This window comes from Rhinopithecus bieti, unplaced genomic scaffold (assembly GCF_001698545.2).
Source record: "Rhinopithecus bieti isolate Rb0 unplaced genomic scaffold, ASM169854v2 scaffold_33066, whole genome shotgun sequence".
NCBI classification, from domain to species: Eukaryota; Metazoa; Chordata; class Mammalia; order Primates; family Cercopithecidae; genus Rhinopithecus; species Rhinopithecus bieti.
This window is the reverse complement of record NW_016814098.1, coordinates 542,241-554,505: the sequence shown is the minus strand read 5'-3', so window position 1 is coordinate 554,505 and position 12,265 is coordinate 542,241. Positions and strand designations below refer to the sequence as shown.

The window sequence follows — 12,265 nt, the reverse complement described above, 5'->3', positions numbered from 1 at the left end:
GAGACCTTAGGGATTGTCTAGTTCTCTTTTCCCCAATCTGATTTTAGAGGTAAGGGAGGCTTTAGAGATGAGATCAGCTGTCGGGCTCTCGAGGCAGGAGGGCAGGCTGGGTTTGCATCTGCTCTGTGCCCCTGGCTGACATTCCAATCATTTGAGGAGGAGGGACCCAGGCTCATGGCTTCACCTGCTAATAACAGACTTTAGGATAATGGTTCTTACCCTAAGTGTGTCAGAATAACTCAGAGTGCTCGTTAGAAATTTGTTTTCCCAGGCCTCACCCTCAGTGGTTCTGATTTAATGAGCCTGGCTTGTGGTCCAGCACTCTGCATTTTTAATAAGCACCAGAGCTGATTCTGATGAAGGTGGCCTTTGGGCCACACTAAGATAAAAATGACACTTTCCTATTATTTACCCTTTCCTGAGACATTGCCTCATGGTCTCCTTAAGGATGAAAGTTAGGCTTGTTTCTCTTGTGACAAAGGTCCACTAGCCAAGATGGGGCACAGGGAGGATCCACTGTCCTACCCAGGCTGCCAAACTCCCAGGCCTGAATGTCACGTGTGTGTGCCTGCATGTGCATGTATGACACAACTGAAAAAAAACACCCGAGGGCTATTCTCATTCTCCACTTTGTCTAAAAAAACAAAAAATCAGGAAAATATCTCACGCTACATAAGACCACCAGCATGAACTCAGATGTGTTCAGATAATAATTCAGAGGAAAGCATAATGAGATGTGGCTTGGGTTCATCACTGCGCTTTGGCAGGAGACGTATATTAATGAAAACCCAAATGAAGAGCTTTTGCAAGGCCAAGGTCCCCATCTGAATGTAACCACAAAGAACTCTTCACTGCCACATACCACAGTGCAGATTCCAGGTGGTTTTTACCATCCATAAAAGCCATTTCTAGTTGATAATGAAGGAGGGTTGGAAGCAAAATGGGAAAGCAAATTGCCTTGTCCCTGTCTTTGGGAAAGAATGGTATACAAATGGTTTTCAAGTGTTCTGCTTTGGTCTCTGTGTGTATTGCTGTATTTGTGTATATCATCTACCCCTAATAGGCTAAGCTGAGATACATCATTCATACTGCTAATATCTGAGTATTGATAAGGGATCAATCAAAAGTTAAAAAATGAAGGCCTGCTAAGATCCTGAATCGGGCAGGGTGGTCAATGACATATTTTACGGGTGGTATCTTTGCACAGAGTGCCACCAAAGAAGGTGCCCTAGCTGGGGCCTGAATCTTCAGGAATCCAGGGAGTTCAGGATGGCCAGAGAGGGATGCTTGTGATCAGAAAACCAAGGGCAGGGAATGGAGCCGTTGTAAAATTCTCATCAACTCAGCCTGCCTGAGCCTCCCCACAGCCCCGGATAATTACCCAGCCCTGGGTAATTATCCAGCCCTGGGTAATTGCAGCAAAAATAGGCCCTATTATCAACATCACTCATGGGCCACTTGGGATATTTTTAAAGACATACATTTCAAAAATAGATAACATGATCAGAAAACAGGAGAAAGGGATGGTGCCCTGTAACAATTTTACCCTGATGCCCTAACCCAAGGCCTCTCAGGGATGCAGGGAATCATAGGGAGCCCCTCCCCTGGGAAGAAAGGATGCTACACAGGTGGCTGGTGAAAGAGTGAGGAATGGTTCATCTGTGCCATCTGAGAAAATAAAGTCATGAAGATTCATAATGGGCCTACATTGCTGTGTATGTTGTATACAAACATAGGAAGAGAGAGACACAATTAAGCCACATGTGCAGTGTTGATATGGCTGAGTTAAAAAATCGTTATGAACACTTTAAAGACCTTTGTGCATTTAAATAAATACGATCTATAAGAGGGAACACAATTCTAATTTACTAAAGCGATTAGTAAATTCCCCAATGAGTATTCTTATCTCTCTTTCATAGTATGTGGTAGTAGCATTTATCATGGTTCATGCATCACAGTGATTTTTGTAGGCTTCTCTCTCGCTCACTAGACTGCAAGTATTTAGACAATGATGACATTTTTTCTTTGTTTGGTCTCCGATTCTTTCCTGCAATATCTGGTCCTGGGTTTTGTATGCTTGGTAAACAATGATTGAATCAAATAGACTTAAAAAACCAGTAAATTCTTCTAACCACAAAGGTTGTCACATTTGACTGGAAGAATTGGGAACTGCACCCCGAAAACCTCCTTGACAAGACGCAGCACCACAAGGCAGGACAAAAGGGTTCTCCAAGAGTAGCCACTGTCACTATGCGCCAGCTGCGTTCCTTCCCACGTGTTTTATTTATTTATTTAGAGATGGAGGCTCATTCTTTCACCCAGGCTGGAGTGCAGTGGCATGATCTCGGCTCACTGCAACCTCTACCTCCTCGGTCAAGCGATTCTCCTGCCTCACCTTCCCTGAGTAGCTGGGACTACAGGCGCGTGCCACCATGCCCAGCTAATTTTTATATTTTTAGTATAGGTGAGGTTTCGCCATGTTGGCCAGGCTGGTCTCGAACTCCTGACTTCAGGTGATCCACCTGCCTCACCCTCCCAAAGTACCGGGATTACAGGCATGAGCCACTGCACCCAGACCTTCCCATGTGTCATATCACTGGGTTTTCCCATCATCCCCCAGAGGTAGGGATTATTAGATTTTCCAAAACTGGGGCTCTTCCAGAGTAGAGAATTTGTCCACTGACTCACATTCACAGTGAGAGAGCTGTCATTCAAGTTCAACAGCTGTGTGTTATTTCTTATTTTTGTGTACAGAATTGGTGGGTTCTTGGTCTCACTGACTTCAAGAATGAAGCCACAGACCCTCGCAGTGAGTGTTACAGTTCTTAAAGATGGTGTGTCCGGAGTTTGTCCGTTCAGACGTTCAGATGTGTTTGGAGCGTCTTTCTTCTGGTGGGTTCATGGTCTCCCTGTCAGGAGTGAAGCTGCAGACCTTCCTGGTGAGTGTTACAGCTCTTAAGGGCAGTGTGGACCCAAACAGTGAGCAGCAGCAAAATTTATTATAAAGAGCAAAAACCACCTAAAGCTTTCACAGTGTGGAAGGGGACCCCAGCGGGTTGTCACTGCTGGCTCCGGCAGCCTTCTTTTATTCCCTTGTCTGACCCCTCCCACATCCTGGTGATTGGTCCATTTTACAGAGAGTTGATTGGTCTATTTTGCAGAGAGCTGATTGGTCCATTTTGACAGAGTGCTGATTGGTATGTTTACAATCCTTTAGCTAGACACAGAGTGCCAGACAGAAAAGTTCTCCAGGTCCCTACTAGGTTAGCTAGATACAGAGTGTATTTATATCAATACAAATATACCAGTTGGTGTATTTACAAACTTTGAGCTAGACACAGAGTACTGATTGGTGTATTTAAAATCCCAGAGCTAGACACAGAGTGCTGATTGGTGCATTTACAATCCTTTAGCTAGACACAGAGTACTAGACAGAAAAGTTCTCCAAGTCCCCACTAGGTTAGCTAGATACAGAGTACCGATTGGTGTATTTCCAAACCTTGAGCTAGATACAGAGTACTGACATAAAGGTTCTCCAAGTCCCCACTAGACTCAGGAGCCCAGCTGGCTTCACCTAGTGGATCCCACACCGGGGCCGCGGGGGGAGCCGCCTGCCGGTCCTCAGCCGGTGAGCGGTTGATGTGACCGAGCGCCGCAGAGCAGGGGGCTGCACTCGTCGGGGAGGCTCGGGCCGTGGGAGCCCACCGCGGGGAGGGGTTTGGGCATGGTGGGCTGAAGGTCCCGAGTCCTGCCTTGCTGGGAGGCAGCTGAGGCCAGGCGAGAACTCCAGCGCAGCGCTGGCGGGCTGGCACTGCTAGGGGACCAGGAGCACGCACCCACTGCAGCTGCTGGCCCAGGTGCTAAGTCCCTCACTGCCTTGGGCCGGTGGTGGCGGCCCACCTGCCGCTCTGAATGTGGGACCCGATGAGCCCGAACCGGTGCCCGCCGGAACTCGTGCTGGACTGTGAGCGCCACGCGCAGCCCCGGTTCCCGCCTGCTCCTCTCCCTCCACACTTCCACACCTCCCTGCAAGCAGAGGGAGCCGGCTCCGGCCTCGGCCAGCCCAGAGAGGGGCTCCCACAGTGCCGTGGCGGGCTGAAGGGCTCCTCAAGCGCTGCCAGGATGGATACCTAGGCTGAGGGGGCCCCGAGAGCGAGGGCTGCTAGCATGTTGTCACCTCTCATTTTGACTTGGAACTTTGTGATGAGTTATCTACTCCCTTTGGTAATTGACTTTGGCTTATGTCTGGGCTTTCTTCTTTTTTAAAACATCATTTTCTCCACTTGACCTGTTGCTATTTCAAGAGTGAGAGGACAGCCTGGGAAATGAAATGTTTTCAAAATCTAATAATGAGTATGTCTGGAGGGTGCGACAAAAGGCACTTACTCAAAGACATCTGATGGAAACACACAGGGTTTTCTTCACATTTGTATGAATGGTTGTATTCATTCTTACACTGCCTGCCACAGGCTGTTCTGCCTTAGTTGGCCAGTCCTGGTGTGGACAGGCAGTGACTTGGAAAAGCTTTTAGAATTGGTGCCTGGCTCAGCCTGAGGAGCCATGGGGACATCTGGCCATTGGAAAGCACACAGGGCAGGTGTAGAAGACAAAACTCACGTTGGGAGGGCTTCTGCCCTGTTATTACCTGCCCTTAGACAAGTGTCAAACAATTGTGCTAGCAATTAGCTCTTTGCGCTAGTAGTCAAAACTGGTATCTAGTGGTTTCCCGTATATCTGGGCTAACTACAATGTATCAGCATGGACTTAGTTGATGTCAAATCTTCAGATCCCTTTAACCAAGGTTCCTGAAACTCTAACTGCAGTCCTTACTTCTGTTGTCTCTGTCTTCTGTTTTCCACGTAGTGTCACCTATTATCATCAGCAAAGACCATCCCCTGAAGTTCTTATTGAGAGACAGGACTAGCTGGATTTCCTAGGCCTACTAAGAATTCCTAAGTCTAGCTGGGGAAGGTGACCACACCCACCTTTAAACACGGGGCTTGTAACTCAGTTCACACCCGACCCATCAGGTAGTAAAGAGGGCTCACTAAAATACCAATTAGGCTAAAAACAGGAAGTAAAGAAATAGTCAGATCATCTGTTGCCTGAGCGCACAGGGGAGGGACAATGATGGGGGTATATACCCAGACATTCAAACTGGCAGTGGCAACCCCCTTTGGGTCCCCTCCCATTGTATGGGAGCGCTGTTTTCACTCTATTAAATCTTGCAACTGCACACTCTTCTGGTCTGTGTTTGTTCCAGCTCGAGCTGAGCTTTCACTTGCCGTCCACCACTGCTGATTGCTGCCATCGCAGACCTGCCTATGACTTCCACCCGTCTGGATCCAGCAGGGTGTCTGCTGCGCTTCTGATCCAGCGAGGCGCCCATTGCTGCTCCTGATCGGGATAGAGTCTCCCCATTGTTCCTGTGCAGCTAAATGCCCGGGTTCATCCTAATGGAGCTGAACCCTAGTCGCTGGGCTCCACGGTTCTCTTCCGTGACCCACGGCTTCTAATAGAGCTATAACAGTCACTGCAACGGCCCAAGGTTCCATTCCTTGGAATCCCTGAGGCCAGAACTCCAGGTTAGAGCGCAAGAGGCTTGCCGCCATCTTGGGAGCAACCCATCACCATCTTGGGAGCTCTGGGAGCAAAGACCTGCCAGTAACACTATGACCCAAGGTTTTGTTTCGTATATGGGATGGAAGCAAGAAACATTTGGGGTAAGGCATAAAGATCTGCTTAGCTTAAACATGATAAGGTGTGAGTTGTAACTAAATTTTCTAGAGCTTTCTTTAATAAACCATGGACAGAGGGGTTCCTATATTTATTCAATCTCATTTGAACCTGCTTGTATTTTCAGTCTTTGCAAATACATCTGCCATTCATTCGTAGGCAGTAAAGTGTAGTAGTTGAGTGGTGTGGTACCAGAATCAGGCAGATCTAAGATGAAATTCCAACCCCACTGCATATTAGATGTGCCATTGTGGTTAGTTTCTTAGACTTGAGAGCCAGTTTTCTCATCTGTAAAATGGGTATAATAATAATTTTGAGGGGAATCAAATGAGAATTTATGTGATGTACTTAGCAATGCCTGGTGTGCCTAAAGCCCTGAGTAAATGGTAACTATTTTTATTCATTCAATTAAAAAAAAAAGAAAAGAAAAGACATGTATTGGGTATCTTCTGGGCTCATGGCATGTTGTAGGTACAAAATGTATCAAGACATTGGCCCTGTCCATAAAGAATTTACAGTCAGGGTTGGTGGAGGCAGGGAAGCTAAACACTTTTGTAATTTCAAGGTAGAAAGTAATAAAGGACAGAAAGATTATGGAAGGGAGAAGTCTTTGAGAACAGTCGTCTTTGAGTTGGGTCTTGTAGGATGTGAAGAATGTGGACAGGTAGAGTTGAGTGGGGATTAAACAACTGACATTCTGGAGAAAAGAAATAAAGCCTAAGAGAGGAATTAGACAGGAATGGTGAGGATATCTCAGCACCCAGCAAAGTTTGGTTTGTACATAGGGAGTAAAATGGACAGAAGTGGGAAGCTAGACCAAAAAAATGAGGGTATATCCCAAAGGGAGTGCACACTGCTTGGAAATACCATGTGAAAGTATCTGGCCTTGGTTTGATGGACTATTGAAGACTTTTGGAGAATGGGAGGAAGTAAAATCCCTTAGCTTGCTGTCTACTGTATGAAGTACTATCTTTCCTTCATTTGTCCTAAATTTTTGGTTATTTATGCTCTCTCAGGTTTTTGGAGCACTCTTAGTACTGGACAGTCTGAACATTAGTATGATGTAATCATGATGTGCTGACTGGGAGAGGGACTAGCCTTAACTCTAGTGAGAAGAGAGAATGAAGCTCTAATAGGCTACATTAAATCTTCATTCCCTCTTCAAAGGACAGCTGTTCACTTCCTTTCCACCTTGCAAATATTGATAATACTAAAATGGTTGCCCGAGTTTATTTGGAATTTGGCAAATGATCAACTCTCTCCTCTGGAGGGTGCCCCAATACTGAAACTTCAAATATCCGTGTTTGCATGACCTTTAGTTATTGAAAAAGTTGTCTTCATGTTATTACTTTTACTATTACATGTGATAATTGGCCAATATAATAATATTGACCAGAATGATGGCTCTAGTTAGGAGGTCTAACAGCATCCCAAATCCTTTTTCACTGACTTTACTGCAATTTCCTCTGCTTAAGAGATTTTGAAACAAAAGAGTGCCCCTGCTCTTGCGTGCATAAAACCCTGCAGGTGAAAATGATGAGAAAAATTACTGGGCAAGGTATTAGGCAGGCACTGATTGTATCCTATTTAGACTCTGCAATAAAAAATATATATATAATACTGAGGCTGGGTGCAGTGGCTCATGCTTGTAATCCCTGAACTTTGGGAGTCTGAAGCAGGAGGATTGCTTGAGCCCAGGAGTTTAATTAGCTTGGGCGACATGGCAAAACCTCACCTCTACAAAAAATAAGGCTGGGCGCAGTGGCTCATGCCTGTAATTCCAGCACTTTGGGAGGCTGAGGCAGGAGGATCACGAGGTCAAGAGATCAAGACCATCCTGGCCAACACGGTGAAACCCCGTCTCTACTAAAAATACAAAATTAGCTGGGCATGGTGGCACGTGCCTGTAGTTCCAGCTACTCAGGAGGCTGAGGCAGGAGAATTGCTTGAATCCAGGAGGCAGAGGTTGCAGTGAGCTGAGATCGCACCACTGCACTCCAGCCTGGTGACAGAGCGAGACTCCGCCTCAAAACAAACAAACAAACAAGCAAACAAACAAAAATTAGTCGGGCATGGTGTACACTCCCGTAGTTCCAGCTACTTGAGAGGCTGAGAGGTGGGAGGATCACTTTGGCCTGGGAGGTCAAGGCTGTGGTGAGCCATGATTGCGCCACTGCACTCCAGCCTGGGTGACAGAATGAGATCTTGTCCTAACATATACATGTATACACACACACACACTGGTTTTAGCTAAATTGATTGTAACTCAGGGACCGTCAGTTTAGGATGGATAGAGGTGCATTACATTGATTACTTTTGTTCCAGTGTTGACTTTTTTTTTCTATATGAGTGATTCATTTAAATTTGGAGGGCAGAATAAATTGCTATTAGTTTCCAGTCTAACTGGAATATCTGCAGCCACAGAGGACAAAGTACAAGGACTTATCAGAGAGGAGACAATGAAGCTCCATCCTCTGGAAAACGGAAACAAGAGGCTGAAGGAATGAGATAGCTTCTAAGGAGGGAGCTTACAAAGGCCCCTCCTCCCCTGGCTCCTGCCCCGTGGGCCAGGCTAATTTGCATTTCAATGAGGACTTAATACTACTGAAGATTTTATGAAACGCCTAAGCTTCTCAAATGTTTGTTATTTTTGTTGCCCTAGCTGAAATCTGCAATTACTAGTATTTTTTAAAAATCCTAAAATGAAGTGAAGAGGCCTGTGGGTGTTCATTCAAGGAGGGAGAGGGTCGAGTCCCAGTCCAGGAACTACTCTGTGCTGGGAGAAACAGGCAGTACGGCACAGGTCGCGGAGGCCGAGAAAGAAAGCGAGAGAAAGGGTGAGCCGGGGAGTCGCTGGGCCAGACACTGAAGTGTGCCTGTGTAGAATAACTGGCAGGAGGGCTGCATTTTCTGACCCCAGGAGGTAAAAGACGACGCCGTCCTTGGCACTGAGTGCGGTGACCCGCAAGAGGAGCAAAAGTCATGACCCTCCGACCCCCAAGCCCCCGACTCAGCTGCCTCCACTCCACCTACTCTTCTGAGACCCAGTCCAGAAAGCAGGCGGCGAGGCAGCTCTGAACCGGGCAAGGTTCCTTCTCCAAATACCTCGGATCCAGAGAGGGGCAGGAATTCTCTAATCGTTGTCCCCTGCCCCTCCCTACAGCATTCGCCCGAGGCGCGGCAGAGCCAGCGGGAGCTGTCCGTGGTGCTGAGTTCTGCCTTGGTTTGGCCGGACCCGCCGCCCGCTGAGCGCGCTGCAGCCAAGCAGGGGGCTCGTGTGGCGGGGGCGCGGGAGGGTGAGGGTCCTCAGGTCCGCGACCAGCGCCAGGCTTTGCTGTTAAATCCCAGCCCGAGCCCTCTAGCGTCTCTGCCCTCCGCAACCTGGCCGCTAGGCAGGACCCAGCGCTTAAGAACGGGTCAGTCGTGCCTCTCTCAAGCCCCCAGCTGCACTGTAATCTCCCACCGCTACTTCCTCCCCCGCTCCTTCCCTCCTAAGACTGCACCGGGTCCTCCTGATAGCCTGACGCTTCGCGCCTCTCCTCTGCCCTCCTACACTGCGCCCTCCTCCGGAGCGTGACCCTCCAGGGGCCGTGCAAGCTCCTGCAGTCGAGATTCGTCCTCCTCGCTGCTCTGGCCAGGTTTGCCGGCCCCTCCTCCCATTTCGGATTCCATCCTCCCCACACTGTCCTCTTCACTAGTTCTCTAAGCACCGAGCAGGGCAGAGCGTGCTCCACCCCCATTTTCCATACATGGGAGCTGGAGTGGGGGGCGGAGCTGAGGGGAGGCGCTCCCAGTCCCTCTCAGAAGCTGCTAGCCCACTGGGAACATTTGGATCCGTTCAGCTCCCGTGGAGAAGGGAGACCGGATCACCGACGTGGGCAGAGGACTGCCGGGGGCCAGCAGAAATTCTGCCCCTTCTTCCCGCGAGCGCTTTCCCGCCCTCCAAACCCCACTCCCAGGTAGGATCGCGCTCCTGGGTTTGCCTGCGTGGACTGCGAGGACCGTAAATAGAGGTGGAAGCGTTTAAATAAGCCGTGTGTTCTAACCGTGCTTAGGTTTATTTTACAGAGGTGGGAGGACAGCCCTTTTTGTTACTTTTGCTGTTGTTCTGTGACCGGTTATTCCCAAGGGAGGACTCGGGCGATGGGGGAGGGGCGCGGCTGGTGTAAGAGGTCGGATGGAGAATGGGAAGGGAAGTGACGGACTTTGATTACCTTCGAACAGGTGGCCATGGCCTCATCGCCCACTCGGGGCCCCAGGGTTTCTGACTTATTTTCTGGGCTGCCGCCGGCGGTCACAACTCCCGCCAACCAGAGCGCAGAGGCCTCGGCGGGCAACGGGTCGGTGGCTGGCGCGGACGCTCCGGCGGTCACGCCCTTCCAGAGCCTGCAGCTGGTGCATCAGCTGAAGGGGCTGATCGTGCTGCTCTATAGCGTCGTTGTGGTCGTGGGGCTGGTGGGCAACTGCCTGCTGGTGCTGGTGATCGCGCGGGTGCGCCGGCTGCACAACGTGACCAACTTCCTCATCGGTAACCTCGCCTTGTCCGACGTGCTCATGTGCGCCGCCTGCGTGCCGCTCACGCTGGCCTACGCCTTCGAGCCACGCGGCTGGGTGTTCGGCGGCGGCCTGTGCCACCTGGTCTTCTTCCTGCAGCCGGTCACCGTCTACGTGTCGGTGTTCACGCTCACCACCATCGCAGTGGACCGCTACGTCGTGCTGGTGCACCCGCTGCGGCGGCGCATCTCGCTGCGCCTCAGCGTCTACGCGGTGCTGGCCATCTGGGCGCTGTCCGCGGTGCTGGCGCTGCCCGCCGCCATGCACACCTATCACGTGGAGCTCAAGCCACAAGACGTGCGCCTCTGCGAGGAGTTCTGGGGCTTCCCAGGAGCCGCCAGCCGGGCCAGCTTAGCGGCTGGGGGCCCCTGGCCTGCTGGTCACCTGCTAGCCTGCTCCCCTCTGCTGGTCATCCTCCCTGTCTTAGCGTCCGGGTGTCCGTGAAGCTGCCGGCAAACGCGCAGTGGGTGCCCGTGGCGTGACCCAGAGCCAGGCCAACTGGGACCGAGCGCGGCGCCGGCGTACCTTCTGCTTGCTGGTGATGGTCGTGGTGGTGTTCGCCGTCTGCTGGCTGCCGCTGCACGTCTTCAACCTGCTGCGGGACCTCGACCCGCGCGCCATCGACCCCTACGCCTTTGGGCTGGTGCAGCTGCTCTGCCACTGGCTCGCCATGAGCTCGGCCTGCTACAACCCCTTCATCTACGCCTGGCTGCACGACAGCTTCCGCGAGGAGTTGCGCAAACTGTTGCTCGCTTGGCCCCGCAAGATCGCGCCCCATGGCCAGAATATGACCGTCAGCGTGGTCATCTGATGCCACTTAGCCAGGCCTTGGTCAAGGAGTTGCACTTCCACTGGCCTCCAAGGGCACCACTCGAGGTCAACCTGGAGAGCTTATTCTCAGCACCAGAGCTAGCTAAGCCAACAGAGGGCAACATTTCCAGCCCAGCCCTCTTGTCCGGCTGTCTTGTCCTTGTGTCTTTGTAAAATGTTAAGTGGGCTTTGGTGAGAGTCTTGCTCTTTGCTTGGGGGTAAGCCAGAGAGAGGGAAAAGGATTTATTATTTCTTCTTTATGCCCTTGAAGGACAAACAAAACTTTTCTCCACGTTCAGAAAAGTATTTCTGAACCATGATTGCTTTCCTGGCATCCCCTCCTCCTGCTCATTGGTGAAATGCACAATGTGAATGGGATTTAAAAGAAATGCTTTGGGCTTGGTAAAGATTTTCAGTTTGCCTTCAGAAAAAGGACTCAGCTGAGAGGACCCTGATATTGCTTAGTGCATTTGAACCCTTGCATTTCTAGAATTTCAGGTAAATATGTATTAAAATCTACATCTAGGATTTCAGCATTTCCTGAGTAAGACCTTTATATGCCAAAAGGGTTTTCCTTTTAAAACCACTTGAGTTTATAGTACAAAAACACCTACAAGCTCCCTTTAGAAAGGTCTTGCTTTTGTTTCTGCCCTTTCCTCCCCAACTACTATTTAAAAATTTTGAGATGAATTAGTCAATAAAGAGATAGATAAAAACAGATAAACAGGAAAAGGTCCAATTCACTTAAGAGGGCATTTAATTGTACATAAGGACAGACATCCTCTGTGTATGTGTGTTTGTGTATGTGTGTGTACACATTCAGTGTTTGCCACAAAGTGGGCACTCATATTTGGTTTTCTGAATACTCAATGTAAACTCTGTGGCATGGCATTCTCTTGCAGTCTCTAATTTCTCACTTGCAACAGATCAACAGCTGTCATCTGACTGCTCAGCACCTGCTCTGTAGTGATTCTTGGAACATGATCAACCCAGAAATCAAGAACCAGCAGAAGTTTACTTAAGGACAGAACAGAAGAATAAGCTACTATCCACATGATGTGTAGATCAAACACTAATTACTTCCAGGGTTAAGGGAACAGGTGAAGACTGTGGAGCATGATACCAGGCTGATAATCATCACCTTAACCTCCTGTGAGTTCTGTAA

General features: G+C 49.5%; 1 protein-coding gene across 1 annotated transcript; it reads left to right on the top strand.

Annotated features, from left to right (window-relative positions):
* The first annotated feature begins 9,849 nt into the window (after positions 1-9,849).
* On the top strand, positions 9,850-11,844 carry PRLHR (prolactin releasing hormone receptor). Its single transcript, XM_017849759.1, is given in 3 exon segments — positions 9,850-10,710; positions 10,713-10,742; positions 10,745-11,844. Coding segments are annotated over 3 exon segments (1,131 nt in total). The 5' UTR covers positions 9,850-9,966; the 3' UTR covers positions 11,102-11,844.
* Positions 11,845-12,265: the final 421 nt, after the last annotated feature.